We start from the raw sequence: 26,967 nt of genomic DNA on the forward strand, positions 1-26,967 counted from the left end.
AGTAAAGCACCTGGCTCCCTGCAGAATCTCGAAGGCTGATGACATAAGGGGAAGCGGATAACGATTCTTAACCGTTATGTCATTCAGCCCTCGATAATCCACGCAGGGGCGCAGAGTACCGTCCTTTTTCTTAACAAAAAGAACCCCGCCCCGGCCGGAGAGGAAGAAGGCACTATGGTACCGGCGTCAAGAGACACAGATAAATAATCCTCGAGAGCCTTACGTTCGGGAGCCGACAGAGAGTATAGTCTACCCCGAGGAGGAGTGGTCCCCGGAAGGAGATCAATACTACAATCATACGACCGGTGAGGAGGAAGGGAGTTGGCTCGGGACCGACTGAAGACCGTGCGCAGATCATGATATTCCTCCGGCACTCCTGTCAAATCGCCAGGTTCCTCCTGAGAAGTGGGGACAGAAGAAATGGGAGGGATGGCAGACATTAAACACTTCACATGACAAGAAACGTTCCAGGATAGGATAGAATTACTAGACCAATTAATAGAAGGATTATGACATACTAGCCAGGGATGACCCAAAAGAACAGGTGTAAAAGGTGAACGAAAAATCAAAAAAGAAATAGTCTCACTGTGGTTACCAGATACTGTGAGAGTTAAAGGTAGTGTCTCAAATCTGATACTGGGAAGATGACTACCATCTAAGGCAAACATGGGCGTAGGCTTGTCTAACTGTCTGAAAGGAATGTCATGTTTCCGAGCCCATGCTTCGTCCATGAAACAACCCTCAGCCCCGAGTCAATCAAGGCACTGCATGTAGCACCCGAACCGGTCCAGCGTAGATGGACCGACATAGTAGTACAGGATCTAGATGAAGAGACCTGAGTAGTAGCGCTCACCAGTAGCCCTCCGCTTACTGATGAGCTCTGGCCTTTACTGGACATGAATTGACAAAATGTCCATCAAATCCGCAATAGAGGCACAGGCGGTTGGTGATCCTCCGTTCCCTCTCCTTAGTCGAGATGCGAATACCTCCCAGCTGCATGGGCTCAGTCTCTGAGCCAGAGGAGGGAGATGGTTGCGATGCGGAGCAGGGAAACACCGTTGACGCGAGCTCTCTTCCACGAGCTTGGTGACGAAGATCTACCCGTCGTTCTATGCGGATGGCGAGAGCAATCAAAGAGTCCACACTGGAAGGAACCTCCCGAGAGAGAATCTCATCTTTGACCACTGCGTGGAGTCCCTCCAGAAAACGAGCGAGCAGCGCCGGCTCGTTCCAGTCACTAGAGGCAGCAAGAGTGCGAAACTCTATAGAGTAATCCGTTATGGATCGATCACCTTGGCATAGGGAAGCCAGGGCCCTAGAAGCCTCCCCACCAAAAACTGAACGGTCAAAAACCCGAATCATCTCCTCTTTAAAGTTCTGGTAATTGTTTGAACAATCAGCCCTTGCCTCCCAGATAGCTGTGCCCCACTCTCGAGCCCGGCCAGTAAGGAGTGAAATGACGTAAGCAACCCGAGCTCTCTCGCTAGAGTATGTGTTGGGTTGGAGAGAGAACACAATATCACACTGGGTGAGAAAGGAGCGGCACTCCGTGGGCTGCCCGGAGTAGCAAGGTGGGTTATTAACCCTAGGTTCCGGAGGCTCGGCTGGCCAGGAAGTAACAGGTGGCACGAGACGAAGACTCTGGAACTGTCCAGAGAGGTCGGAAACCTGAGCGGCCAGGTTCTCCACGGCATGGCGAGCAGCAGACAATTCCTGCTCGTGTCTGCCGAGCATGGCTCCTTGGATCTCGACGGCAGTGTTACGAACGTCTGTAGTCGCTGGGTCCATTCTTTGGTCGGATCCTTCTGTCATGCAGGTGAATGAGGACCCAAAAGCGACTTGGCGAAAACAGAGTCTTTAATCCAGTAAAGTAATTCTACAAACATAAGACATAATTCCACTCGTAATGACGAGAACAGACTGGAGACTCGATCAAGAACTGCAGGTTGCCTCGGGAAGGCACTTGAACCTAGCAGACTCAGACACCTGCTCTCCACGCAGCATCTGAGGGAAACACGACACGACAGGGCGATACACAGACACAGCACGGTGAACAATAGACAAGGATCCGACAGGACAGGAACGGAAAACAAGGGAAGAAATAGGGACTCTAATCAGGGGAAAAGATAAGGAACAGGTGTGGGAAGACTAAATGATTGATTAGGGGAATAGGAACAGCTGGGAGCAGGAACGGAACGATAGAGAGAAGAGAGAGGAAGGGAGAGAGAAAAAGGGGAACGAACCTAAAAAGACCAGCAGGGGGAAAATGAACAGAGGGAAAAGCAAAATGACAAGACAATCTAAGACAAAACATGACACAATTGTCCCTTTGACCTCTTATTCACCTTTCCCGCATACACTAGTAAATTGTCTGGCGTAGAAATACAACAAATAGAACTGCCGCCTGTTCTTTATTCTGCATGGTAGCTTGATTTGAATTAATACGATAAAATACAATGCATTCCATAAAGAATACTAGGAAATACACAGAAGTCCAGCTCTGGAGTTGTGACCTGAGCTCAAAAACAATATTTTGGTATTTAAAAAAAAAATTGTCCTCTGTTGAAACAAACAGTCTCAAAGTGTTTTGCATGTCAGCAGTCAAGGTTTCAAGATATTGGACTTTCAACACGCAAAGTGTCACCAGTGACACTTTCCTTATTTTTTCCTCCTAGTGTAGTATCCTAACTTTCAGTTGAAAGGGAGCATGTCTGTAGGGAGCCAGGCAGTGCTTGAAATCAAATCTACTCCCCCAAAAAAATGAAATTTCATAAGCTTCAAATCGCACCTTGGTTCAGCTGCTTTGACTGCCTGTCTCCCCTGCAAGCTTATGACATTTCACGAGTGTGAGTTTTGGTTGAGAAGATTGAATTCAGCCAAGGCAGTGCGTGATGGTGTGTGCTGCCAATAAACAGGCATGGCTAAGGGTCTGAGTGACTGGGTTTACTCAGGTTCACATGGGCGAAAAGGGGAAAAATCCTCCACATGGAAGTAATATTGTGGGCTACAATTTGTCTCCACTCTAACATTTTTGCATTGGTTGCATTCAAGACCATATCATTTTTATTGAGCTCAGGTTATCAGTGTCAGAGTAGCATAGCATTTTCGGTCATTTTTGCCTTATTAAAACAAATGTTGGTAATCTATCGAGTCATGTAATATGACATAGAATTGCAAGAAATGCATTTATAAAAATAAAATTTTCCTCCTAAAAAAAATAACAATCCTGAATATGTACAAATCCTAGAAACGCCTCTAGTTGCCAGAATGTTGCTAGAACATTTCCAGAACCATGCTCCAACCAGCAGACATTAACTAGTTAATGCAAGACGGTTCACTAAGTGGGGCATTCCAATCTTCTCATACAACGATAACTGTCAACATGTGTTGGGCCTGAGGCAAAAAAAAAAAAGAACAAATCCCTATGAGCTATTTAAGATGTCTGTCTGTTTCCATCTGAGAAGGAGATAATGTGAGACTGAAGCCTCAGGAAAGTATCATGTCATTACACCCCTTCTCCTGCTTTGACATGCCCACTACCATTCTATCCATCCATCTCTCTCAATCCTCTCTGTTCTGGTCATCATCTCGTTCCCCTCCTCTGTCTCATCATCTCGTTCCTCTCCTCTGTCTATTCCACTCTAATCGAGTAAATTCCTTAAAGGGAGAGAGGGGTGGGAGGTGGGGTTGGTATGGGATAGGGGCAATGAATCTGTTTTGATATGAAAGCTGACAGCTACTCCCCAATGATATGATATGAGAGGGCCCAGTGGCTATGGGCGAGGTAATGGTTTCTACCCCTCGTCCCCCTGAGGTTGGCCTTGTGTAAATTACATCCAACTTGGCCTCCCACAATACCTTCTCCTTTTCACCACTATTTCCTGTGAGATATTCCCTCTCAATGAGACATGGGACATATTGGACTGTTTGTGTGAGTATGTGCCGCAATTTACAGTGTGCATACAGGATGTTCATCTGGACATTTTGATATGTGTCACCAACACAGAGGTCCCCAAGTTACTCAGAACTCAGCTGTGCACACTTCACATAATATATAATAATAATAATAATAATATATGCCATTTAGCAGACACTTTTTCACATACAGTCATGTCACATTCTACGTATGGGTGGTCCCGGGAGAACCCACTACCCTGGCGTTACAAGCGCAATGCTCTACCAACTGAGCTACACAGGACCGTTGTCACATTACTGTCCGAGAGGTGAAAACTCAACTCAACACTCCAACCCTCCACATTAGGAAATCAGCGGATGCGTTTTAAACAACCGCCCTGTATGGCCTCACTGAATATGAAAACCACGCTCAGGAAGAAGAGGAACGAATAGCGAGGGTTGAAAGATGGCGACTAAAGATAGCGCCAGAGAACAAGGCTGACGTTTTACGTATTCCTAACCAATTGTGTTTTTTCGTTCGTTTCTTTGCGTTGATTGCAACTTATTTTGTAACTTATTTTGTACATAATGTTGCTGCTACCGTCTCTTATGACCGAAACTGAACTGAACTGCGATTACTCACCACGAGTTCGACATGAATGATATACTGCAGGCCCAGATCCCCGTCATTTGCGTGAAGAGAAGGTGGAGAAAAATGTGCTGGAGGGCGGACTGCCTTCTGAGAATTCATAGATGATCGAATAAACCCCCACTTCCTTGCATTCTGCAAGCAAACGTGCAATCTTTGGATAAAATCGATGACCTACGTGGAAGATTAAACTACCAACGGGACATTCAAAACTGTAATATCTTATGCTTCATGAACGACCACGGCTGATCGACGACATTATCAACATACAGCTGGCTGGTTATAAGCTGTATTGGCAGGATAGAACAGCAGTGTCTGGTAACACAAGAAGTGGCGGACTATGTATTTTTGTAAATAACAACTGGTACATGATATCTAAGGAAGTCTCAAGGTTTTGCACGTCCGAGGTAGAGTATCTCATGATAAGCTATAGACCCCACTATCTACTTAGAGAATTTGTATGTATTTTTAGTAGCTGTCTACATACCACCACAGACTGATGCTGGACTGAGACCGCATTGAATGAGCTGTATTCCGCCATAAGCAAACAAGAAAACGCTCACCCAGAGGCGGCGCTCCTAGCAGCCAGGGACTTTAATGCAGGGAAACTTATATCCGTTTTACCAAATTTCTATCAGCATGTTAAATGTGCAACCAGAGGGAAAAAACACTGGACCACCTTTACTCCACACAAAGATACACATACAAAGCTCTCCCTCACCCTTCATTTGGCAAATCTGACCATAAATCTATCCTCCTGATTCCTGCTTACAAGCAAAAATAAAAGCAGGAAGCTCCAGTGACGTGATCAATAGAAAGTGGCCAGATGAAGCAGATGCTAAGCTACAGGACTGTTTTGCTAGCACAGACTGGAATATGTTCCAGGATTTCTCCGATGGCATTGAGGACTACACCACATCAGTCATTGGCTTCATCAATAAGTGCATCGATGACATCATCCCCACAGTGACCGTATGTACATACCACAACCAGAAGCCATGGATTACAGGCAACATCCATACTGAGCTAAAGGCTAGAGTTGCCACTTTCAAGGAGCGGGAATCTAACCCAGAAGAATCCCGTTATGCCCTCCGATGAACCACCAAACTGGTAAACGTCAATACAGGACTAACAGCTTCTACCCCCAAGCCGCTAGTCTCCTGAACATCTAATCAAATGGCCACCCAGACTATTTGCATTGTCCCACCCCCCCACCCTCTTTTACACCGCAGCTATTCTCTATTCTTATCATCTTTCCATAGTCACTTTAGTAACATATTACCTCAACTATCCGGTGCCTTCGCACATTGACTCTGTACCGGTACCCCCCTGTATATAGTCTCACTATTGTTATTTTACTGCTGTTAATTAATTACTTGTTAATTTTATTTCTTATTCTTATCCAGATTTTTTTTTAAACTGTATTGTTGGTTAGGGGCTCATAAGTAAGTATTTCATTGTAAAGTCTACACCTGTTGTATTCAACGCATGTGACTAATACAATTTGATTTGATTTTGATTTGATTTGACTGGTCGACCTAAGTCAATGTACTGTGTTTGTCCAACCCTCTTTCATGCTCTTCCATCCATGTTCAATCTCACTCTCTTAAGTTCCTCTTTCTCTGTAAACACACCAAGCACCACAATAGCACAAGTTTATCTACCCCCTAACGTTCTACTCAGAGAGCATCTGTGGGTTTTGGATGAGCCCTACGCCTCAGCACTTTTGCAGAGAAGCAGGGAAGCAGGGAGGCACACGATCTGGCGGTTGGGGTGGGCGGGGGGGCTCCAAAACATGGCGCTTCACCCTCCACCCACAACAGATCCACTTAAGGCAGATTGAAAGTGTCGGAGCAGCTGGGATAGGAAGCAGGAAGGGGGCAGGCGATGCCAGGCGGGCTGTGTTTCATGGCCTGACAGGTCAGGATGCATTATCCCTCAGACATACTGTTTCTCATTAGCCCCCTGATGTGCTGTGACGCTATGTCTGTCTGCCCTGCACTGCATGGGGACTGGGGAAGGCCTGAGATGGAGGAGGAGAGGAGAGACGCAAGCAGACAGGTGGAGGAGGAGGAGAAGAAGGGAGAGGTGGAGTGTGTGTGTATGGGGAGAGAGGGAGAGAGAGAGAGAGAGAGAGAGAGAGAGAGAGAGAGAGAGAGAGAGAGGGGGGGGGGAGAGGGAGAGAGAGTATATGCATGCATGAGTGTGTGTACATGTTTGTGGGTGTATGTGTGTGAAGCAACAGGAAGGCAGCAGAGTAAAAGCCCAGAGTCTCTGATGGGGTACCCAGGCGGGGGGAGAGGGAAAGACGGGGGGTCTCAGTGGCAGCCTGCGCTAGCACACACACAGATGGGCTGGGAGAGGGAGCAGCACAAAACACTGTGGGGGAGGAGAAGACAGGAAACGAAAGAAAGAGAGATGGAGCTACCAACAGTGAAGAAAGGGAGGAGAGAATTGTGAGTGAGTGAGTGAGAGTGAGTGAGTGAGTGAGTGAGTGAGTGAGTGAGTGAGTGAGTGAGTGAGTGAATGAGTGAGTGAGCGAGGATGTCCCACGATGGACAGCTCCCACAAATGATTCTATCTGAATATATCCCCCCTTGATTGAGAAACTTGGTGGCATTTTGAAAATGATGAGAAATAGCAATCCAAACTGTCACTTTACTCCAATCTCAGGCTTTCGAGCCACCTGAATAAGAGAAAAATACATAGTCGGAAAGCTAATGCACAGATCACATGGAGAATCACAAGTTATGTGTCTGTTCCCTCCTTTCTCATCTCCACACAGCCAAACAGAAATAGCCAGCATTGGCACTCCCGTAATTTCCTTTCTCTCCTTTTTTCCACTCGCTCCCCGTCTCTCCTCCTGCCTTATTCTGGGCAGGGACTGAAGTTATTGCATGTGACACACTGAGGAGAAGGGGGGAAAGGGGGGGAAATTGCATTACTCCAAAGAACGGAATGCCAAGAGAGCGCTGGGATGAGATGCATCTCCTTGCTCCTTAATAACACTGGAATTATTTAAAATAGAAGCAGCAGCAGCGGTGGAATATTTCTGAATCTATATTTAGATTGGGAGTGATGCGACTCGCCCTAGCAGGCAGGAAGGAAGGCTCATGTGAGATTCACAAAGGAGACATGCAAAGGGATCAGGCTGGAGATCAATATAGCGTGCTGCGTAGACAATGGACTCGAGCAGAAAGGAACCATTTTCATATAAAGGGACTGAAAGACAGCATATCAAAATGAGACAAGGAATCTTGTGGTGACTTGGATTTCAATACATAAAATATGTGTATAAATCATTTCCTCAGCCTTCCAATATGTTCAGTATTCAATTGGGATGGCTCATTTTGATAATGGAAGATGTTTGCCAAAATGGTGTTACATAAGAATTGTGGTACATTCCATTTCAATGGAAACAAAAGACATAGAGCAATTTTTCAACCACAGTTTTCAATTAATTTGTTGTTGTAATTTCCATATTTTAATTTCCATCTGAGAAATGTCCACTTCCTGCTCGTTCACCAATCCTCCAACAGGACTGACGTTGTCCATCCAATCACAGACGACCCCAACCCCATCCAACCAACCCCTGCTTTCGCTCCCTATTTCATTGCAATTTCAAAGATGATTACTTTCCTTGTCAGTGGCTAATTGCATTGATTAGCGAGCTGCTCTAAATCAGTTCACTTTAATTTACCCTTCGTGGCTATGCTAAGCCCATAGCTCGCTGCGATCACCACTAAATTGCAATCACCCAGAGGCCCGGGGCACCACTGACTAAGACAAAACAATACATCCGCGTAAATCAATGTTATGTGGAGACGCCCTGAGGCTCGGTCATCTGTGGAAATAATCAGACGCTTCAAATAGAAACTCTGGTTATTTGGTTATTTTCATCTGCCTCTAAATTGTATCGTTTGCTCTTAATGATACTTAATCTAGTATAGTTGATCGTTTCTACGAGTTTCTACAATTGGAATGGTATAACATCTGTTATGAGTGATGTCACACGTGTCAAATAAGGTTCTAGACCGTTAATGTCAACCATCCTTATTGTGAAGAAATGTGTTAGCACATGTAATGTAATTGAATAGGAGACTTGCTAAGGTCTGAATAGGTGCTGCACACATTTAACATGAGTGGCTGGTCAACAGATGGTATATTTCACAGGTTGCTGGGTTCATTGGGCAGATTAGCAGCATACAGCTTGCAGGAGGTCAGAGGAGAGCCCCAGGATGTTTATCTCCGCCAAACAAAGAAACACTGTTAAACTCTACTCTGTAGAAACCCTCCAAAACAGGGCACTGTGATTTATGAACGGTTTTCTATGACCTGACCAAGTCAACATTCCATGGCTACCTTCATGCCACATTAGTCTTGTCATACAAAAAAAAAATGTTTTTGTGTGTTGTTGAATTAATATATGGTCTGGATCAAAGGTTAAACTGGATGGCAACTTTTTGTCACATTCTAACTTTGTCGTAAACTTTTAAATAATAAGGGCAGAGGCCAATCATACTACAGATAGTAAATAACCCCCCTCCTACACACACACACACACACACACACACACACACACACACACACACACACACACACACACACACACACACACACACACACACACACACACACACACACACACACACACACACACACACACACACACACACACACACACACACACACACACACACAGTGACTCACCGGAAAGTAGAGAAGCAGTGCTCCAGTCAGGATGGCCTCCAATAGAACTACCCCAGAGGCTCTGATACTCTGGAACACAGGAGACAGAAACAACATTTAATAAAGGTTTCATTTGAATAATGCTAAAACTCTACGTATTAGTAAGAGCCAAGACGACCTGAATGAAACCTACTTTCATAGCTACTTTATTGAGGACAAATGTACTCACTATGACTGTGATATGTGGTTGTCTCACCTAGCTACTGTACCTTAAGGTGAATGAGCTTATTTTCAGTCGCTCAATAAGAGTGTCTGCTAAATGACTAAAATGTCAATGTACTAGTGCATTCGTAAACAAACAAAATAAATAACAGCTGTATCCTAAGCCTTATCAAAACTCATCAAATAAATATTTGCCCCACAGAACTAGACTATTCTACATTTTTCTATGGTTTTCCATTTCATGGATATTTCCAGGCTCCTATTACAGTACATCAGACATTCAGCCATGCATTCTTTTACAACAAACGGTGCGTGAGGATGCTTTCAAGGGGCAATGGACAGCTGTGCCATTGGTTTGCAAACATACAGTATAAGTGCCTATACACAGCTTACTGCTCTTGAACCTTGAGGATAGTGCTGCTACCACGCATAGAGGGGTAACAGAAGTAAAGTCCCTTTTGGAGGATAAATGATGATTACATAGAGGGACATTCAATATGACATACCTCCCAATTCTAGAAGTTGTATTCGTGAGAAAAGACATTGCTCGTCTCAGCCCTATTAGAGCAAACTCATCCCAAGGTGTGTGTGATCCAGTAAGGAGATGTTCTCCTGTCAGTGAATCTGTCAACCTACATCCTAATCCAGAGATTTCTCACGCTCAAGACAAAGTCCTAAATGAAGCCAATTAATTGACCGAACCCAACTGAGGGTTTAGGTGTTGTGCTCCAATCCAGAAAGCTAATGCGATTATAGAGCCAAAAGTTCAACAGCCGAAAGTTCACCAGGCTATGAATAAGGACCTGGTTCAGGACTATACGGCTCTACTATATAAAGTAAATGTCATGTTGTAGAAGTAGAACAGCGAAGTTGCCTTTAATACTGTCAAATCTAAGTAATGGCCTTGCCATATTTTGCCAGTATCAAATCAAATCAAATGTTATTCGTCACATGCGCCGAATACAACAGGTATTACAGTGAATACCTACTTACAGTGAAATGCCTACTTACGAGCCCCTAACCAACAATGCAGTTTAAAAAAATATATGGATAAGAATAAGAAATAAAAGTAGCAAGTAAAGCAGCAGCAGTAAAACAATAATAGAGAGACTATATACAGGGGGGTACCGGTACAGAGTCAATGTGCGGGGGCACCGAATAGTTGAGGTAATATATACATGTAGGTAGAGTTATTAAAATGACTATGCATAGACGATTACAGCAGAGAGTAGCAGCTGTGTAAATGAGTGGGGGGGGGGCAATCCAAATAGTCTGGGAGGCCATTTGATTAGATGTTCAGGAGTCTTATGGCTTGGGGGAAGAAGCTATTTATAGAAGCCTCTTGGACTTGGAGCTCCGGTACCGTTTTCCGTGCGGTAGCAGAGAGAACAGTCTATGAGTAGGGTGGCTGGAGTCTTTGACAATTTTTAGGGCCTTCCTCTGACACCACCTGGTATAGAGGTCCTGGATGGCAGGAAGCTTGGCCCCAGTGAGGTACTGGGCCATTTGCACTACACTCTGTAGTGCCTTGCAGTCGGAGGCTGAGCAGTTGCCATACCAGGCAGTGATGCAACCAGTCAGGATGCTCTTGATGGTGCAGCTATAGAACCTTTTGAGGATCTGAGGACCCATGCCAAATCTTTTCAGTCTCCTGAGGGGGAATAGGTTTTGTCATACCCTCTTCACGACTATTTTGGTGTGTTTGGACCATGTTAGTTTGTTAGTGATGTGGTGGAGCTCTCAACCTGCTCCACCAGAGCCCCGTCGATGAGAATGGAGGCGTGCTCTGTCCTCTTTTTCCTGTAGTCCACAACCATCTCCTTTGTCTTGATCACGTTGAGGGAGAGGTTGTTGTCCTGGCACCACACTTGCCAGTTGGTCATCGCATGCTCGCAGTACACTTCCTGGTAATCCGTCTGGCCCTGCGGGCTTGTGGATGTTGACCTGTTTAATGTCTTACTCACATTGGCTGCGGAGAGCGTGATCACACAGTCTTCCAGAACAGCTGGTGCTCTCATGCATGTTTCAGTGTTATTTACCTCGAAGCGATCATAGAAGTAGTTTAGCTCGTCTGGTAGGCTTGTGTCACTGGGCAGCTGTCGACTGTGCTTCCCTTTGTAATCTGTAATGGTTTGCAAGCCCTGCCACATCCAACAAGCGTCAGAGTCGGTGTAGTACAATTCGATCTTAGTCCTTTATTGATGCTTTGCATGTTTGATGGTTCGTTGGAGGGCATAGCGGGATTTCTTAAAAGCTTCCAGGTTAGAGTCCCGCTCCTTGAAAGCAGCAGCTCTAGCCTTTAGCTCAGTGCGGATGTTGCCTGTAATCCATGGCTTCTGGTTGTGGTATGTACATACGGTCACTGCGAGGATGACGTCTTCGATGCACTTATTGATGAAGCCAATGACTGATGTGGTGTACTCCTCAATGCCATCGGAGGAATCCAGTCTGTGCTAGCAAAACAGTCCTGTAGCTTAGCATCTGCTTCATCTGACCACTTTTTTATTCATCTAGTCACTGGAGCTTCCTGCTTTAATTTTGCTTGTAAGCAGGAATCAGGAGGATAGGTTTATGGTCAGATTTGCCAAATGGAGGGCGAGGGAGAGCTTTGTATGTGTATATGTGTATGGAGTAAAGGTGGTCCAGAGTTTTTTCCCTCTGGTTGCACATTTAACTTGATAGAAATGTGGCAACACAGATTTAAGTTTCCCTGCATTAAAGTCCCAGGCTACTAGGAGAGCCACCTCTTGTCATGCAGGTGAAAGAGGACCCAAAAGCGACTTGGCGAAAACAGAGTCTTTAATCCAGTAAAGTAAATACAATCAAAAAAAACACAACTTTCACTCGAAAAGACGAGGACAAACTGGAGACTCGATCTTGAACAGCAGGTGAACAGCAGGTTGCCTCGGGAAGGCACTTGAACCAAACAGACTCAGACACCTGCTCACCACGCAGCATCTGAGGAAAACACGACACGACAGGGCGATACACAAACACAGCACGGTGAATTCTAGACAAGGAACCGACAGGGCAGAAACGAATAACAAGGAGAGAAATAGGGACTCTAATCAGGGAAAAGGATCGGGAACAGGTGTGGGAAGACTAAATGATTGATTAGGGGAATAGGAACAGCTGGGAGCAGGAACGGAACGATAGAGAGAAGAGAGAGCGGGAGAGTGAGAGAGGGAGGGGGAGAGAGAGGGATAGAAAGAGGGAAAGAACCTAATAAGACCAGCAGAGGGAAACGAATAGAAGGAGAAGAACAGGGACAAGGCATGATAATCAATGACAAAACATGACAGTACCCCCACTCACCGAGCGCCTCCTGGCGCACTCGAGGAGGAATCCTGGCGGCAACGGAGGAAATCATCAATGAGTGAACGGTCCAGCACGTCCCGAGACGGAACCCAACTCCTCTCCTCAGGACCGTAACCCTCCCAATCCACTAAGTATTGGTGACCCCGTCCCCGAGAACGCATGTCCATGATCTTATGTACCTTGTAAATAGGTGCGCTCTCGACAAGGACGGGAGGGGGGAGGGAAGACGAACGGGAGTGCGAAGAAAGGGCTTGACACAGGAGACATGGAAGACAGGATGGACGCGACGAAGATGTCGCGGAAGAAGCAGTCGCACAGCGACAGGATTGACGACCTGGGAGACACGGAACGGACCAATGAACCGCGGAGTCAACTTACGAGAAGCTGTCGTAAGAGGAAGGTTGCGAGTGGAAAGCCACACTCTCTGGCCGCAACAATACCTTGGACTCTTAATCCTGCGTTTATTGGCGGCTCTCACAGTCTGTGCCCTGTAACGGCAAAGTGCAGACCTCACCCTCCTCCAGGTGCGCTCACAACGTTGGACAAACGCTTGAGCGGAGGGAACGCTGGACTCGGCAAGCTGGGATGAGAACAGAGGAGGCTGGTAACCCAGACTACTCTGAAACGGAGATAACCCGGTAGCAGACGAAGGAAGCGAATTGTGAGCGTATTCTGCCCAGGGAGCTGTTCTGCCCAAGACGCAGGGTTTCTGAAAGAAAGGCTGCGTAGTATGCGACCAATCGTCTGATTGGCCCTCTCTGCTTGACCGTTAGACTGGGGATGAAACCCGGAAGAGAGACTGACGGACGCACCAATCAAACGACAGAACTCCCTCCAAAACTGTGACGTGAATTGCGGGCCTCTGTCTGAAACGGCGTCTAACGGGAGGCCATGAATTCTGAATACATTCTCGATAATGATTTGTGCCGTCTCCTTAGCGGAAGGAAGTTTAGCGAGGGAATGAAATGTGCCGCCTTAGAGAACCTATCGACAACCGTAAGAATCACAGTCTTCCCCGCAGACAAAGGCAGACCGGTAATGAAGTCTAGGGCGATGTGAGACCATGGTCGAGAAGGAATGGGGAGCGGTCTGAGACGACCGGCAGGAGGAGAGTTACCCGACTTAGTCTGCGCGCAGTCCGAACAAGCAGCCACGAAACGGCGCGTGTCACGCTCCTGAGTCGGCCACCAAAAGCGCTGGCGAATAGACGCAAGAGTGCCTCGAACACCGGGATGACCAGCTAACTTGGCAGAGTGAGCCCACTGAAGAACAGCCAGACGAGTGGAAACAGGAACGAAAAGGAGGTTACTAGGACAAGCGCGCGGCGACGCAGTGTGCGTGAGTGCTTGCTTAACCTGTCTTTCAATTCCCCAGACTGTTAACCCGACAACACGCCCATAAGGAAGAATCCCCTCGGGATCAGTAGAAGCCACAGAAGAACTAAACAGACGGGATAAGGCATCAGGCTTGGTGTTCTTGCTACCCGGACGGTAAGAAATCACAAACTCGAAACGAGCGAAAAACAACGCCCAACGAGCTTGACGGGCATTAAGTCGTTTGGCAGAACGGATGTACTCAAGGTTCTTATGGTCTGTCCAAACGACAAAAGGAACGGTCGCCCCCTCCAACCACTGTCGCCATTCGCCTAGGGCTAAGCGGATGGCGAGCAGTTCACGGTTACCCACATCATAGTTGCGCTCAGATGGCGACAGGCGATGAGAAAAATAAGCGCAAGGATGAACCTTATCGTGAGACTGGAAGCGCTGGGATAGAATGGCTCCCACGCCTACCTCTGAAGCGTCAACCTCGACAATGAATTGTCTAGTGACGTCAGGAGTAACGAGGATAGGAGCGGACGTAAAACGTTCTTTTAGAAGATCAAAAGCTCCCTGGGCGGAACCGGACCACTTAAAACACGTCTTGACAGAAGTAAGAGCTGTGAGAGGGGCAGCAACTTGACCGAAATTACGAATGAAACGCCGATAGAAATTAGCGAAACCTAAAAAGCGCTGCAACTCGACACGTGACCTTGGAACGGGCCAATCACTGACAGCTTGGACCTTAGCGGAATCCATCTGAATGCCTTCAGCGGAAATAACGGAACCGAGAAAAGTAACGGAGAAGACATGAAAAGAGCACTTCTCAGCCTTTACGTAGAGACAATTCTCTAAAAGGCGCTGTAGAACACGTCGAACGTGCTGAACATGAATCTCGAGTGACGGAGAAAAAATCAGGATATTGTCAAGATAGACAAAAACAAAGATGTTCAGCATGTCTCTCAGAACATCATTAACTAATGCCTGAAAAACAGCTGGCGCATTGGCGAGACCAAACGGCAGAACCCGGTACTCAAAATGCCCTAACGGAGTGTTAAACGCCGTTTTCCACTCGTCCCCCTCTCTGATGCGCACGAGATGGTAAGCGTTACGAAGGTCCAACTTAGTAAAGCACCTGGCTCCCTGCAGAATCTCGAAGGCTGATGACATAAGGGGAAGCGGATAACGATTCTTAACCGTTATGTCATTCAGCCCTCGATAATCCACGCAGGGGCGCAGAGTACCGTCCTTCTTCTTAACAAAAAGAACCCCGCCCCGGCCGGAGAGGAAGAAGGCACTATGGTACCGGCGTCAAGAGACACAGACAAATAATCCTCGAGAGCCTTACGTTCGGGAGCCGACAGAGAGTATAGTCTACCCCGAGGGGGAGTGGTCCCCGGAAGGAGATCAATACTACAATCATACGACCGGTGAGGAGGAAGGGAGTTGGCTCGGGACCGACTGAAGACCGTGCGCAGATCATGATATTCCTCCGGCACTCCTGTCAAATCGCCAGGTTCCTCCTGAGAAGTAGGGACAGAAGAAACGGGAGGGATGGCAGACATTAAACACTTCACATGACAAGAAACGTTCCAGGATAGGATAGAATTACTAGACCAATTAATAGAAGGATTATGACATACTAGCCAGGGATGACCCAAAACAACAGGTGTAAACGGTGAACGAAAAATCAAAAAGAAATAGTCTCACTGTGGTTACCAGATACTGTGAGGGTTAAAGGTAGTGTCTCAAATCTGATACTGGGAAGATGACTACCATCTAAGGCGAACATGGGCGTAGGCTTCTCTAACTCTCTGAAAGGAATGTCATGTTTCCGAACCCATGCTTCGTCCATGAAACAACCCTCAGCCCCAGAGTCTATCAAGGCACTACATGTAGCACCCGAACCGGTCCAGCGTAGATGGACCGACAAAGTAGTACAGGATTTTGATGGAGAGACTTGAGTAGTTGCGCTCACCTGTAGCCCTCCGCTTACAGATGAGCTCTGGCTTTTACTGGACATGAATTAACAAAATGTCCAGCAACTCCGCAATAGAGGCACAGGCGGTTGGTGATCCTCCGTTCCCTCTCCTTAGTCGAGATGCGAATCCCTCCCAGCTGCATGGGCTCAGTCTCTGAGCCAGAGGAGGGAGATGGTTGCGATGCGGAGCAGGGAAACACCGTTGATGCGAGCTCTCTTCCACGAGCCCGGTGACGAAGATCTACCCGTCGTTCTATGCGGATGGCGAGAGCAATCAAAGAGTCCACATCTGAAGGAACCTCCCGGGAGAGAATCTCATCCTTAACCACTGCGTGGAGTCCCTCCAGAAAACGAGCGAGCAGCGCCGGCTCGTTCCACTCACTAGAGGCAGCAAGAGTGCGAAACTCAATAGAATAATCCGTTATGGACCGTTCACCTTGGCATAGGGAAGCCAGGGCCCTAGAAGCCTCCCTACCAAAAACTGAACGGTCAAAAACCCGAATCATCTCCTCTTTAAAGTTCTGGTACTTGTTAGAGCAATCAGCCCTTGCCTCCCAGATAGCTGTGCCCCATTCTCGAGCCCGGCCAGTAAGGAGTGAAATGACGTAAGCAACCCGAGCTCTCTCTAGAGTATGTGTTGGGTTGAGAGAGAACACAATCTCACACTGCGTGAGAAAGGAGCGGCACTCAGTGGGCTGCCCGGAGTAGCAAGGTGGGTTATTAACCCTAGGTTCTGGAGGCTCGGCAGGCCAGGAAGTAACAGGTGGCACGAGACGAAGACTCTGGAACTGTCCAGAGAGGTCGGAAACCTGAGCGGCCAGGTTCTCCACGGCATGGCGAGCAGCAGACAATTCCTGCTCGTGTCTGCCGAGCATGGCTCCTTGGATCTCGACGGCAGTGTAACGAGCGTCTGAAGTCGCTGGGTCCATTCCTTGGTCGGTTCCTTCTGTCATGCAGGTGAAAGAGGACCCAAAAGCGACTTGGCGAAAACAGAGTCTTTAATCCAGTAAAGTAAATACAATAAAAAAAACACAACTTTCACTCGAAAAGACGAGGACAAACTGGAGACTCGATCTTGAACAGCAGGTGAACAGTAGGTTGCCTCGGGAAGGCACTTGAACCAAACAGACTCAGACACCTGCTCACCACGCAGCATCTGAGGAAAACATGACACGACAGGGCGATACACAAACACAGCACGGTGAATTCTAGACAAGGAACCGACAGGGCAGAAACGAATAACAAGGAGAGAAATAGGGACTCTAATCAGGGAAAAGGATCGGGAACAGGTGTGGGAAGACTAAATGATTGATTAGGGGAATAGGAACAGCTGGGAGCAGGAACGGAACGATAGAGAGAAGAGAGAGCGGGAGAGTGAGAGAGGGAGGGGGAGAGAGAGGGATAGAAAGAGGGAAAGAACCTAATAAGACCAGCAGAGGGAAACGAATAGAAGGAGAAGAACAGGGACAAGGCATGATAATCAATGACAAAACATGACACCTCTGTGTGAGCATTTTCTTGTTTGCTTATGGCGGAATACAGCTCATTCAAAGCTGTAAAAGCCATAGCTGCTAAAGCCATTGCTTAATGCCAGCCTCTGACTGTGGTGGTATGTAGACAGTTACGAAAAATACAGATGAAAACTCTCTACGTAGGTAGTGTGGTTTACAGTACACACATTCTTGAGGATTCCATATCCAAGGCAAGGAGGTTTCTTAAAGTTTTTACTTGTATCAAAGAATATCACTGTACCCAAGATTATTTCATCACAGAGATGTTATTATTTTACTGTAAGAAGCCTGGGGGATTTGGAGAGTGTGTGGGCATTGGAGAAGCTAGGCAGATCTATTTATAAGCCTATAGCATCGAGGACAGCCATGGAGAAACTGAATCTTGTTAAGAGAAATCAGATCCCTCCATGCACCAACTCAGTGGCCTTGTGGTTAGAGTGTCTGCCCTGAGATTGAACGGTTTGGAGTTCGATCCCTAGTCAAGTCATACCAAAGACTCTAAAAATGGGTCATAATGCCCTGCTTGGCACTCAGCATTAAGGTGATGGATCGGCCCATGAAAGTCTAGCATCCTGTCCAAGGGCTGCCTCATGCTAAAAAAAAATATGTAATAGGCTCCTGCACTTTAGGCTGCTCTGACAAGGCTTACTTACCAGTGAGGCCTAGACTAAACCCTTGTCTTAGACTCAACATAGTTATTATCATCTACCTAAGGTATGCAGCACTGTTCTCAATTTCATTGTACTAACATTCTCCCTTCATAACATATGCATCAGGGCCTATATTCTTCAGTTTTCCCTTTAAGATCATAATGAATAAGATAATGTAGACAGGGTGGACCTGTTCCTAGATCAGCACTCCTACTCTGAAACATCTCGTGGATAGAAGCCCAGCTCTATAGTGAACTCCAAAACGTTGTAGCTAAGATCATCTCATAGAGTCTAAGAGTGAGACATTTGGTTGGCAAGGAGCGAACGCTGATCTTAGTGCCACGAATGTCTTGGAAAACTCACTCCAGTTCAGTTGAAACTAAAGATACAACTTTTGAACTGGTGCAAATGCCAACTAAATTCGTCAATCGGCATTAAAGCTTAGAGTTGGAACCTTAATTCTGCCATCAATGTGCCAAACTGTACCAGATTGTGTGTGCCCAATGAATCATGTATAATCAGATAGAGTCAATTATTATTTGTGCTGCTCTGAACTGTCAGAAGAGGTATCCCCATGAATAATACACTTGTTGAACGTTCCTGAGCTACCCATGGCCATATGGTCGAAACACATCCAATCTATACAATAAAATATACAGCACATATCAAACTGTTCAAAAAGTACAGCACAGTGTGTCCCCTGTTCTCATTCAGGTTCAGGAACAAAAAAAGGAAAGGATAAGATAGACCCAGTCATCCATTAACTAATACATCAACATAGATGATGAATTAGGGTGGAAAATAACATGAATAACATGTATTAAGTCATGAACTATATATCAATATATCATAAATCAATGTAATAGATTATGAATAGTGATTATGATCAATGTAGATGGGGATGAATGACGGCTGAACAGTGCCTCACCTTGTTCCTGCGGAAGTGGTAGATGATCACCATGCTGACAAAGTCCACCAGCATACACAGGACCTGGAAGGAGAGCACGGCCATGCGTAGGGCGCTGTCGCTTCGAGCAACACAGGGCGTGTCATCCTTGCAGTAGGCACAGCCCTCCTGACAGGGCAGGCAGTCGCTGGACGACCCCTCGGCCAGGTTAGGACCCCCGTTTGAAGCTTTTCCCTTTCTGCCCCAACCTGTGACAGAAAGATTCCCTAAAGATTTTTTACCTGGGTCATAAAAACAATTTCGAATAAAATGGCACTTCAACACTCAACTAAATTAGGTACTTTGTAGTACTTTATGGTAGCTTTATTTGGTAAATTACTTAGTGCTATTCTTCTGCTCCTTTGTAGCAATTAGAGGGAGCCAGGCTCCTCATGTCAACGTAACCTTTCACCCTGTTCAAGTGGCTCTCCTTAAACGTGTTAAACATAGGCCCTTCTCTCTGATTATGGCTGCTCCTCCTGTGGTTTCCTGTAGGTCTCTACGTGGGTGTTCGAACACCATCTGTGCCAGGCTTCTATATCTCTAATATCTTCTCTGGCGTCGGCATCATCACCATCATCATCATCATCATTATCATCATATCATCTCACCTCCATTTATTGGAATTTCACAGCTATTTTTTTAAGATAAGACCCAACATGTGCATAAATTGCACCCTATTCTCTACATTGTGCACTACTTTTGACTAGATCCCGGGCCCTGGTCTAAAGTAGTGCACTCTAAAGGAATAGGGTGCCATTGATTAACTTCCACATCTTCAATCATTGATGACATCATTTTCAGTATGTAAAAAAGGATTTATGTTGTGTACCATTGTATATAACAAGGAGGGGTGGCATACTGTTTGTTGTCATAGAGTGTTTCTGTCAGCAGTACATACACCTACACCTGACATTGCTAAAGCCATAGCTAAGTAACGGACACTTTAAACGTCGCTGACTGTTTGATTGGCTGTATGGATGAGGGCATAGAAGCACATCTTGTTTAAAATGTTGAATTCAAATTGAGTCTGAATGACTCACTCGGCTCTTGTGTTAAAGGTCCAATGCAGACGTTTTTATCTCAATATCAAATCATTTCTGGGTAATAATTAAATACCTTGCTGAGAGTGTTTTCAATTATAATGGTCAAAAATAAACAAAAATAGCTTCTTAGCAAAGAGCAATTTCTCAAGAAAGAATATTACTAGGACTATCTGGGAGTTGTCTGAGTGAGAAGGGGAACACTGAAAACTAGCTGTTATTGGCAGATAGGTTTGGAACTCTCTTTCTTATTGGTCTAATAATGATGTCCCCAGGCAGGCCAAAACTCCATCTGAACCAAAATATTAAGAAATTTGAGGGGGTTTTCAAACAGCATTTACACTAAAGAGGCATTATCATAATTTTCACAATTAGTATTATTATGATAGTATTCAAATATGATTCCAACCTCATAGTATGGAAATATATACATAAAACACAGGAAATCAAGTTTTTGACTGCACTGGGCCTTTAAGTAAACAGCCTTTTTAAAATGATGACAGTATCCTCTGTAAAAACAAAAATAGGTGCAGTGAAATGTGTTGTTTTACAGGGTCAGCCATAGCAGTATGGTGCCTGCTCAGGCCTTCGAACCAGCAACCTTTCTGTTAATGACCCAACGCTCAAAACGATAGACTACCTGCCACCCTATGATAGAGTGAATGCCTGGAGGATGAAACCTAAGCTCTCTCTGGTGTCTGTACTGCACCTAAACATCAAAGCATATGTGTGAACATGAAAAGTCAACACAGTTTCCCTGGTTCAACGATTGGCATACCAGGATTCCGCAGAGAATACTCATGGCTAAAGCACAGAGAAATGTGCAAGGCTCACATTATTTCTAAATGGACAAATTCAGGGGACATGAGAAAGGCTGGTGGGCTCAGATAATTGTCTCAAGAGGGGTGTCGATGGAGAGAGCGAGAAACCCTTTAGTGATGCCAGTTTGGCAGTGATATTGGGTAAAAATCCAACCAGTTCTACCATTTACTGGGACTTTGCTCTTAACCAAAGACTATTTTAGAACTCTATGACTCTGCACATCCTTGATCTCCTGAAAATACCTACTTATCTCCCATTGGTTTGATGGTATGACTCATAGCTGTTTCTCATTTGGCTCATTGCTTCTCCTGTTGACTCAATTTCTCACAGTCTGAAAGCGAGCCTAACTTCATTGGAAGCTAAAGCTATAGAAATGTAAGGAATCGAAAAGGAAAGGTGAACAGTGGCGGTTTCCTCTACAAAGAGTGTTGAGGATGGAGAATGTTCACTTTGAGATTAAGACAACAGTTGTTATTGGCCCGGTGGTGGGCGAGACTGCTGAAGAACATCTACCCCTCTCTGAATGAGAGAGAGCTTAACTTCGTGGTGGGAGCTCTTGCTGTGCTGTCATATGCAAAAAGGGACGAGTGTGGGTAAGGATGGAGGGATGAAGAGAGGGAGGGAGGGATGGCGGGGGGGGCTGATGCAGACACAGAGAGACATGCAGAGGTCCGGGTGGGTTGAGAGGAGACTGAGGGAGAGAGCTGGGAGGAGAACACAGGAGTGTGAGTGGGCTTCAAGCCCGACCAACCGAATACCACAGGGGCTTCATGTCTGCAAGGGCCTATTCTAATTAACATACAAAGGAGGGAAGGAAGAAGGGTCACAAAATGACGATTCCACTGTATCTTGTTCCTTAAATAAAGGATTATAAAGGACCACATGGTTCCAACACCAGGCGAGGTTTAAGATAATGTCGTCATAACAACGGTAATGTCGTCGTAAACAACGGTAATGTCGTCAACAACGGTAATGTCGTCATAACAAGGGTTATGCTAATGCTACTAACACTACTTAACATGTCGTGAGAGAGTGTTCAAAGGGTCAGACAGCTACATCTGCTAAGTTCCTCTTCCCGATTAGGAGCCATCATATGCGACTGGAAGGAACAACAGAAAGAAGAAGAACTGGAATACATTTGCATGGTCGACACATCACCGACTTGCAGCTGCTGCGAATGAGGATCATATTTTGTCCGAGTTTTTGAGGAACATGATTTGCCTTCAGTCCTCACCATGCTCCCATCCCAAGTGATGTCACACATCGCAGAGCATGTTTGTAACATGTTGGCAAATATCCGTAATGTTACTTACTTTTGAAGCCATTGACCGCCACTCTGTTGGGGTGGTAGAAGCCTGTCTTGCACTGGCATTTGTATTTGTCCAGCACAAACCCATGGCCTCGGATAGACATGCACTGTGGATAGAAAAAGACAATACAGTATTTGGCATCTACTGTAGGTACAGGTGTCAATTTATGTTGAATAAAATGGACAATATATGGATTTACGGTACAGTATATGTGTTCATCTTGAGAAGCAGTTGCTCTCAATGGTAATTCTATTTACATTTAAAAAAACAAAGAATCGCAAAGAATCGCACTCAATTCTCTCAGCAATTAACCAATGAAAACACTTACAACAGTGAGCACAAACCTCCAAAGCCTCGTCTTAATCAATGAACATAATGGGAAAACCAGTGAAATGCTCCATATTAAATTAGACGAGGCTGTTTCATTTGATTGAGCTGATAGGAAACAGAGAGAGGCCTGTTAGAGAGAGCTCCAGAGGAGCGCCAAGGGGCATCCTTGGCAGACTTTTCGCCGCATTTGCCAAATTACAAGATGTAATTAATATCTAAATTAAGAACAGGCGTATTTGCAAGGATTAAAAGAGAACTATTAATTATATGTCTCGGGGGACCTGATTCCATCTTCCATTCCGCTTCTAAAACATCTGGGTCACAGTGAGACAAAATTGTATTTTCTTTTAAGAGTACCGTCTGATTTTCAAACTGAAACAAGATTTTCTGTTCTCAGCCCAGATGATTAATATAACTTCAGTTGAGAACCCCAGGATAACAGCAGGGACTCAGACTAAGTATTGGACTCCACCAGGCACTTAACATGATGTGTTGAAGTGTTGGTGACCTGTGGTTCAAGACCAATGGCAGTGGCACCGTCTACTCTAAATGAAGCAGTGGCTGTTGTGACTGGATTTTGCATTAAGAGGTCGCTATTTCTGGCTGTCTCTCAAGGAGCTCTGAGCCGGGGCCATCTGCATTTACAAATCTGAAAACAGTCAACCAGGCCCTCAGACAAATCCTTTGAGACTCTCCTTCCCGACCATCTGCAATCGCAAGGTAATTACAGAGTTACCACTCAATAGACACTCTTCTCAGACGAAGCACCGATGTCACCAAGCCACCTAAATCAGCACTACACAGTTTTTTAAACAGAATTATTCAGCAGTATGGTGGCATAGTAGTCCTTGATTCAAGCCCTGCCTGAGATATTTCGTTTATTTTTAAATAAACCTTTATTTAACTAGGCAAATCAGTTAAGAACAAATTTATATTTACAATGACAGCCTACCAGGGAACCGTGGGTTAACTGCCTTATTCAGGGGCAGAACAACAGGTTTTACCCTGTCAGCTCTGGGATTCAATCCAGCAACCTTTCAGTTACTGGCCCAATTCTCTAATCACTAGGCAACCTGCCATCCCAGCTGGCTATCTGCTGCCCCAGGTGGTGTCAGAAGTGGGATGTGCATTCAAATCAAATTTGCCATATGGGGTACAATATGATTCGCTTTACATGGCGTCAAATCGTAACTTCATCGCAGCGGCATAACCAGTTTGATCTCAGGCCTACCCAAAAAATGTCCCAGAAATTATTCAATATAAATTGTGTTATAATTTATTACATTTTTAAAAGAAACGCATGTGAGATTTATTTTCTATGGGTAATTTTATTATAATGTAACAAAGAAATAGCCCGCGACAATCAAGTTAGCTTCCGACTATTGGTTACATTTGAAATAAATTCATACCGTGGTTTGCCTCAACAACCTGCCAACGTCACATGGCTAAACTTTGTAGCGCATTAGCTAGCAAGTTCTACAATGCTAGCTTACTCAAATTTACTAACCGGCTAAGGTCATTTAGTAGTTCTAGCAATGGCAAACCAAATGTCGATCGCTAGGTTTTTCAAAAAAGGAAAAGGAGTGAGAAGGAGAGTGTGCCAGAAAATCATTTGGATCAATACACGATAGCTTCCAGAATGAGACATTAACAGGTGGCGCCATGATATAAACAACCGCAATCGCCATCACAAGCATCAATGCCACGTCGAGCCAGGCATGCTTGCCTACCCCACGGCCTCCTCTCGTTCTTGATGCTTCGGGCGGGGGTGAACCTGCAGTAGGTCCACCGACAGATTTGTCTGCTGTTTATGAACAAGCCTGTCAACCAAAGGTAGCAAAGTTCCCTTCAAGTATGATAAATGGCAAATCACGCTGCTTCACTTAAAGTTGGTATGACCAGTTAGTGTGGATTGAGTATAGTAAAGCAAAATATGCAATTTAATGTACATTTTGTAGGCACTTTCCTGAGGCAAATGTCGAATTCAGATTTATGACAAAGTATGACTCAGAAATACAAAACAGGCTTAATGTTCTACCTCGCAATGCCACGCTTATGAGCCCCGAAATCCAGAGCAAGATGCTGGAGTGTGCAGCAAGACTGTTACTGTGGAGGATAAAAGATGAAGGTCATTCTGCGCCTTCCACGTATTTTGCCATACTAGCAGATTAATATAAAGATCAATCTAAATGAGAACTTATTGCTGTGTGCATCCGATACATTCATGCTGGAATGATTAAAGAAAGAGCTGTTGGTTTTATGGAAACTGCTGATTTGTCTGCACAAGGAATGTCTCGGAAAATACTAGAAGTGTTGCAACCCCTGGAGTTGGATCCCACTCTGTGTGTGTGTTTTTGTTTTGATGGTGCATCAGTCATGTCAGGGAACAGAGGAGGGGTACATGTCCTACTAAAGCAAACATTTAATCAAGCGGGAATATGTGCATTGCAACTCCCACCGCCTGAATTCGGGTTCTGTGCACTGCAGCAAAAGTGTCTGGACACATCAGGACTTTTTTAGACACGGTAAATCAGCTACCCACATTTATGAGTGGATCCCACAGACATGCTGGATTCATAGGAAGTACAGAAAGAGTTGCATCCTGATAGACCGTGTATCGAGCTAGAAAGATCCACGGGTGTACGGTAGAGTTCAAAATCAGGGTCAGTGAGTAAAGTTCTGTTACTGATAGATGTCATTTTAGAGGTGCTTTCAGGGTTTTCAGAGGCTTGTGGACAAACCAAATTAGAAGCCGATGCCCTCTTACAACAAATCCAGGACAACAAGTGTGTATTCCTTATTCCTGTTACAAAGCTCTACATTATCTGTGACGGACTGTATTGGTTTAATTGAAATCCTCAAACGCAGGTTTTCTACGTTCAGAGACAACTCAGGAGGAGAATTCGATAAAGTTCTCAGGCTAACTGAAGAGATCATGATTAAGCATGATATTAGTAAATGGGACATGAGTGCATCACGGCAGCGAAAACTGCCTGTAAAATTTGCAGACAAGTGTAGTCACAACTTCATTAGGGAAAACAACAATATTCTAGACAGACAGATTACTGAATTGAACTCAAGATTTCAATAAAACATATGGGATCATGCAAGCGGCAGCCTCCTTTTCCAAGGAATCCCAAACCTGCGGCCTTAAAGAGCGGCTGAAGTCCACATGCATTCTGCAATATCAATTGAGGATGCTGAAAAGTAACATGGGAAAGAGTGACTTTTCCTCCATAATGAGTGTACTTGACAGCTGCCCTGATGATATTTTCCTTAATATAAACTCTCTGTTAAGGATCATTGACACACTTCCAATGACACGCAGTGTGGAGAGACTTTTCTCAACAACAACTAGGATAAAAAATTGTCTTTGCACATCAATGACAAGCGGCTGGCTGAACCACTTCAGTTTGCTGTCTTTTGGCCGTGAACTGACAGATACATTGGATTATGATGAAATCATCACCACATTCAACTCAAAACCTCTCCATTTGCACCTTGTGATGTAGGTCACGCCATATGACACGTCTACTAAAGGCAAGGAACCATTTTATAGTACTACTGCCCGCCGTGGTATAAATTGTAACATCAAACATAGGCTTGTAAACCCATTGAGATTAAAGTGTGTCTGAAGATGAGTTTTGTGTTGTTGGCAAGTTGGTAACTGGTCTAAAGTTACTGTCTTATTTTAATATGCTGGGATAGGTAATTATTTGTAAATGTAACGAGGTTGCTCCAAGTACTGTGCACTAGTATAAAATGATTGTATTACGAAAATAATATATGGTGCAATCGTTAAATAAATAAAATAAATAAGTATAAAAAATGCCTATCCAAAAAAGATATATATGCCTACGCCCCTGTTTCAGTGACATTTAACTTGCCATGAAAATCTGTGGAAAACTCCATCCAGCAGATCTTGTTTACAATCGGATGCAAATATGCTGTTGGGGAAGAGGGTTCCACCCCTCTTCCTCAGAGAGTGCCAGAGAATCCTATAACTGGCTCAGGCTGAAATGACATTAAATACTTTTTTTTGAAAATGAATGATGCTGCTGAGGTTTTTCATTGATACAGTATATTTCACATTCCATAGAATAGGATAGTGGAGCACAGTTCCTCCTGAATCTTTGCCATCTCTTTTAGTATTAGTCCTCTGAGTTCCCCACTCAGCGGGCATCTTCTCAGACATTCAGTAAGGTCAACTGGGACCACCATGCTTCCAAACCCTATGAATCATTAAGAATGTGTGTTGGCCTGCTGAACTTTGCTCACCCTGCTTC

The 26,967-nt window shown here is 45.1% G+C and overlaps 1 protein-coding gene across 1 annotated transcript in view; it reads right to left on the minus strand.

Annotated features, from left to right (window-relative positions):
* gpr158a (G protein-coupled receptor 158a) overlaps positions 1-26,967 on the minus strand; it is a 112,771-nt gene that overhangs the window by 44,560 nt on the left and 41,244 nt on the right. Inside the window, exons 3-5 of the mRNA XM_046355982.1 lie at positions 22,355-22,457; positions 19,159-19,385; positions 9,254-9,322 (exon numbers count right to left, since the gene is read on the minus strand). Of these exons, the coding sequence (XP_046211938.1) occupies positions 9,254-9,322; positions 19,159-19,385; positions 22,355-22,457 (399 nt within the window). The remainder of the gene's footprint in view (positions 1-9,253; positions 9,323-19,158; positions 19,386-22,354; positions 22,458-26,967) is intronic.

The sequence above is a fragment of the Oncorhynchus gorbuscha genome, linkage group LG07 (assembly GCF_021184085.1).
Source record: "Oncorhynchus gorbuscha isolate QuinsamMale2020 ecotype Even-year linkage group LG07, OgorEven_v1.0, whole genome shotgun sequence".
In the NCBI taxonomy this organism is placed as follows: domain Eukaryota; kingdom Metazoa; phylum Chordata; class Actinopteri; order Salmoniformes; family Salmonidae; genus Oncorhynchus; species Oncorhynchus gorbuscha.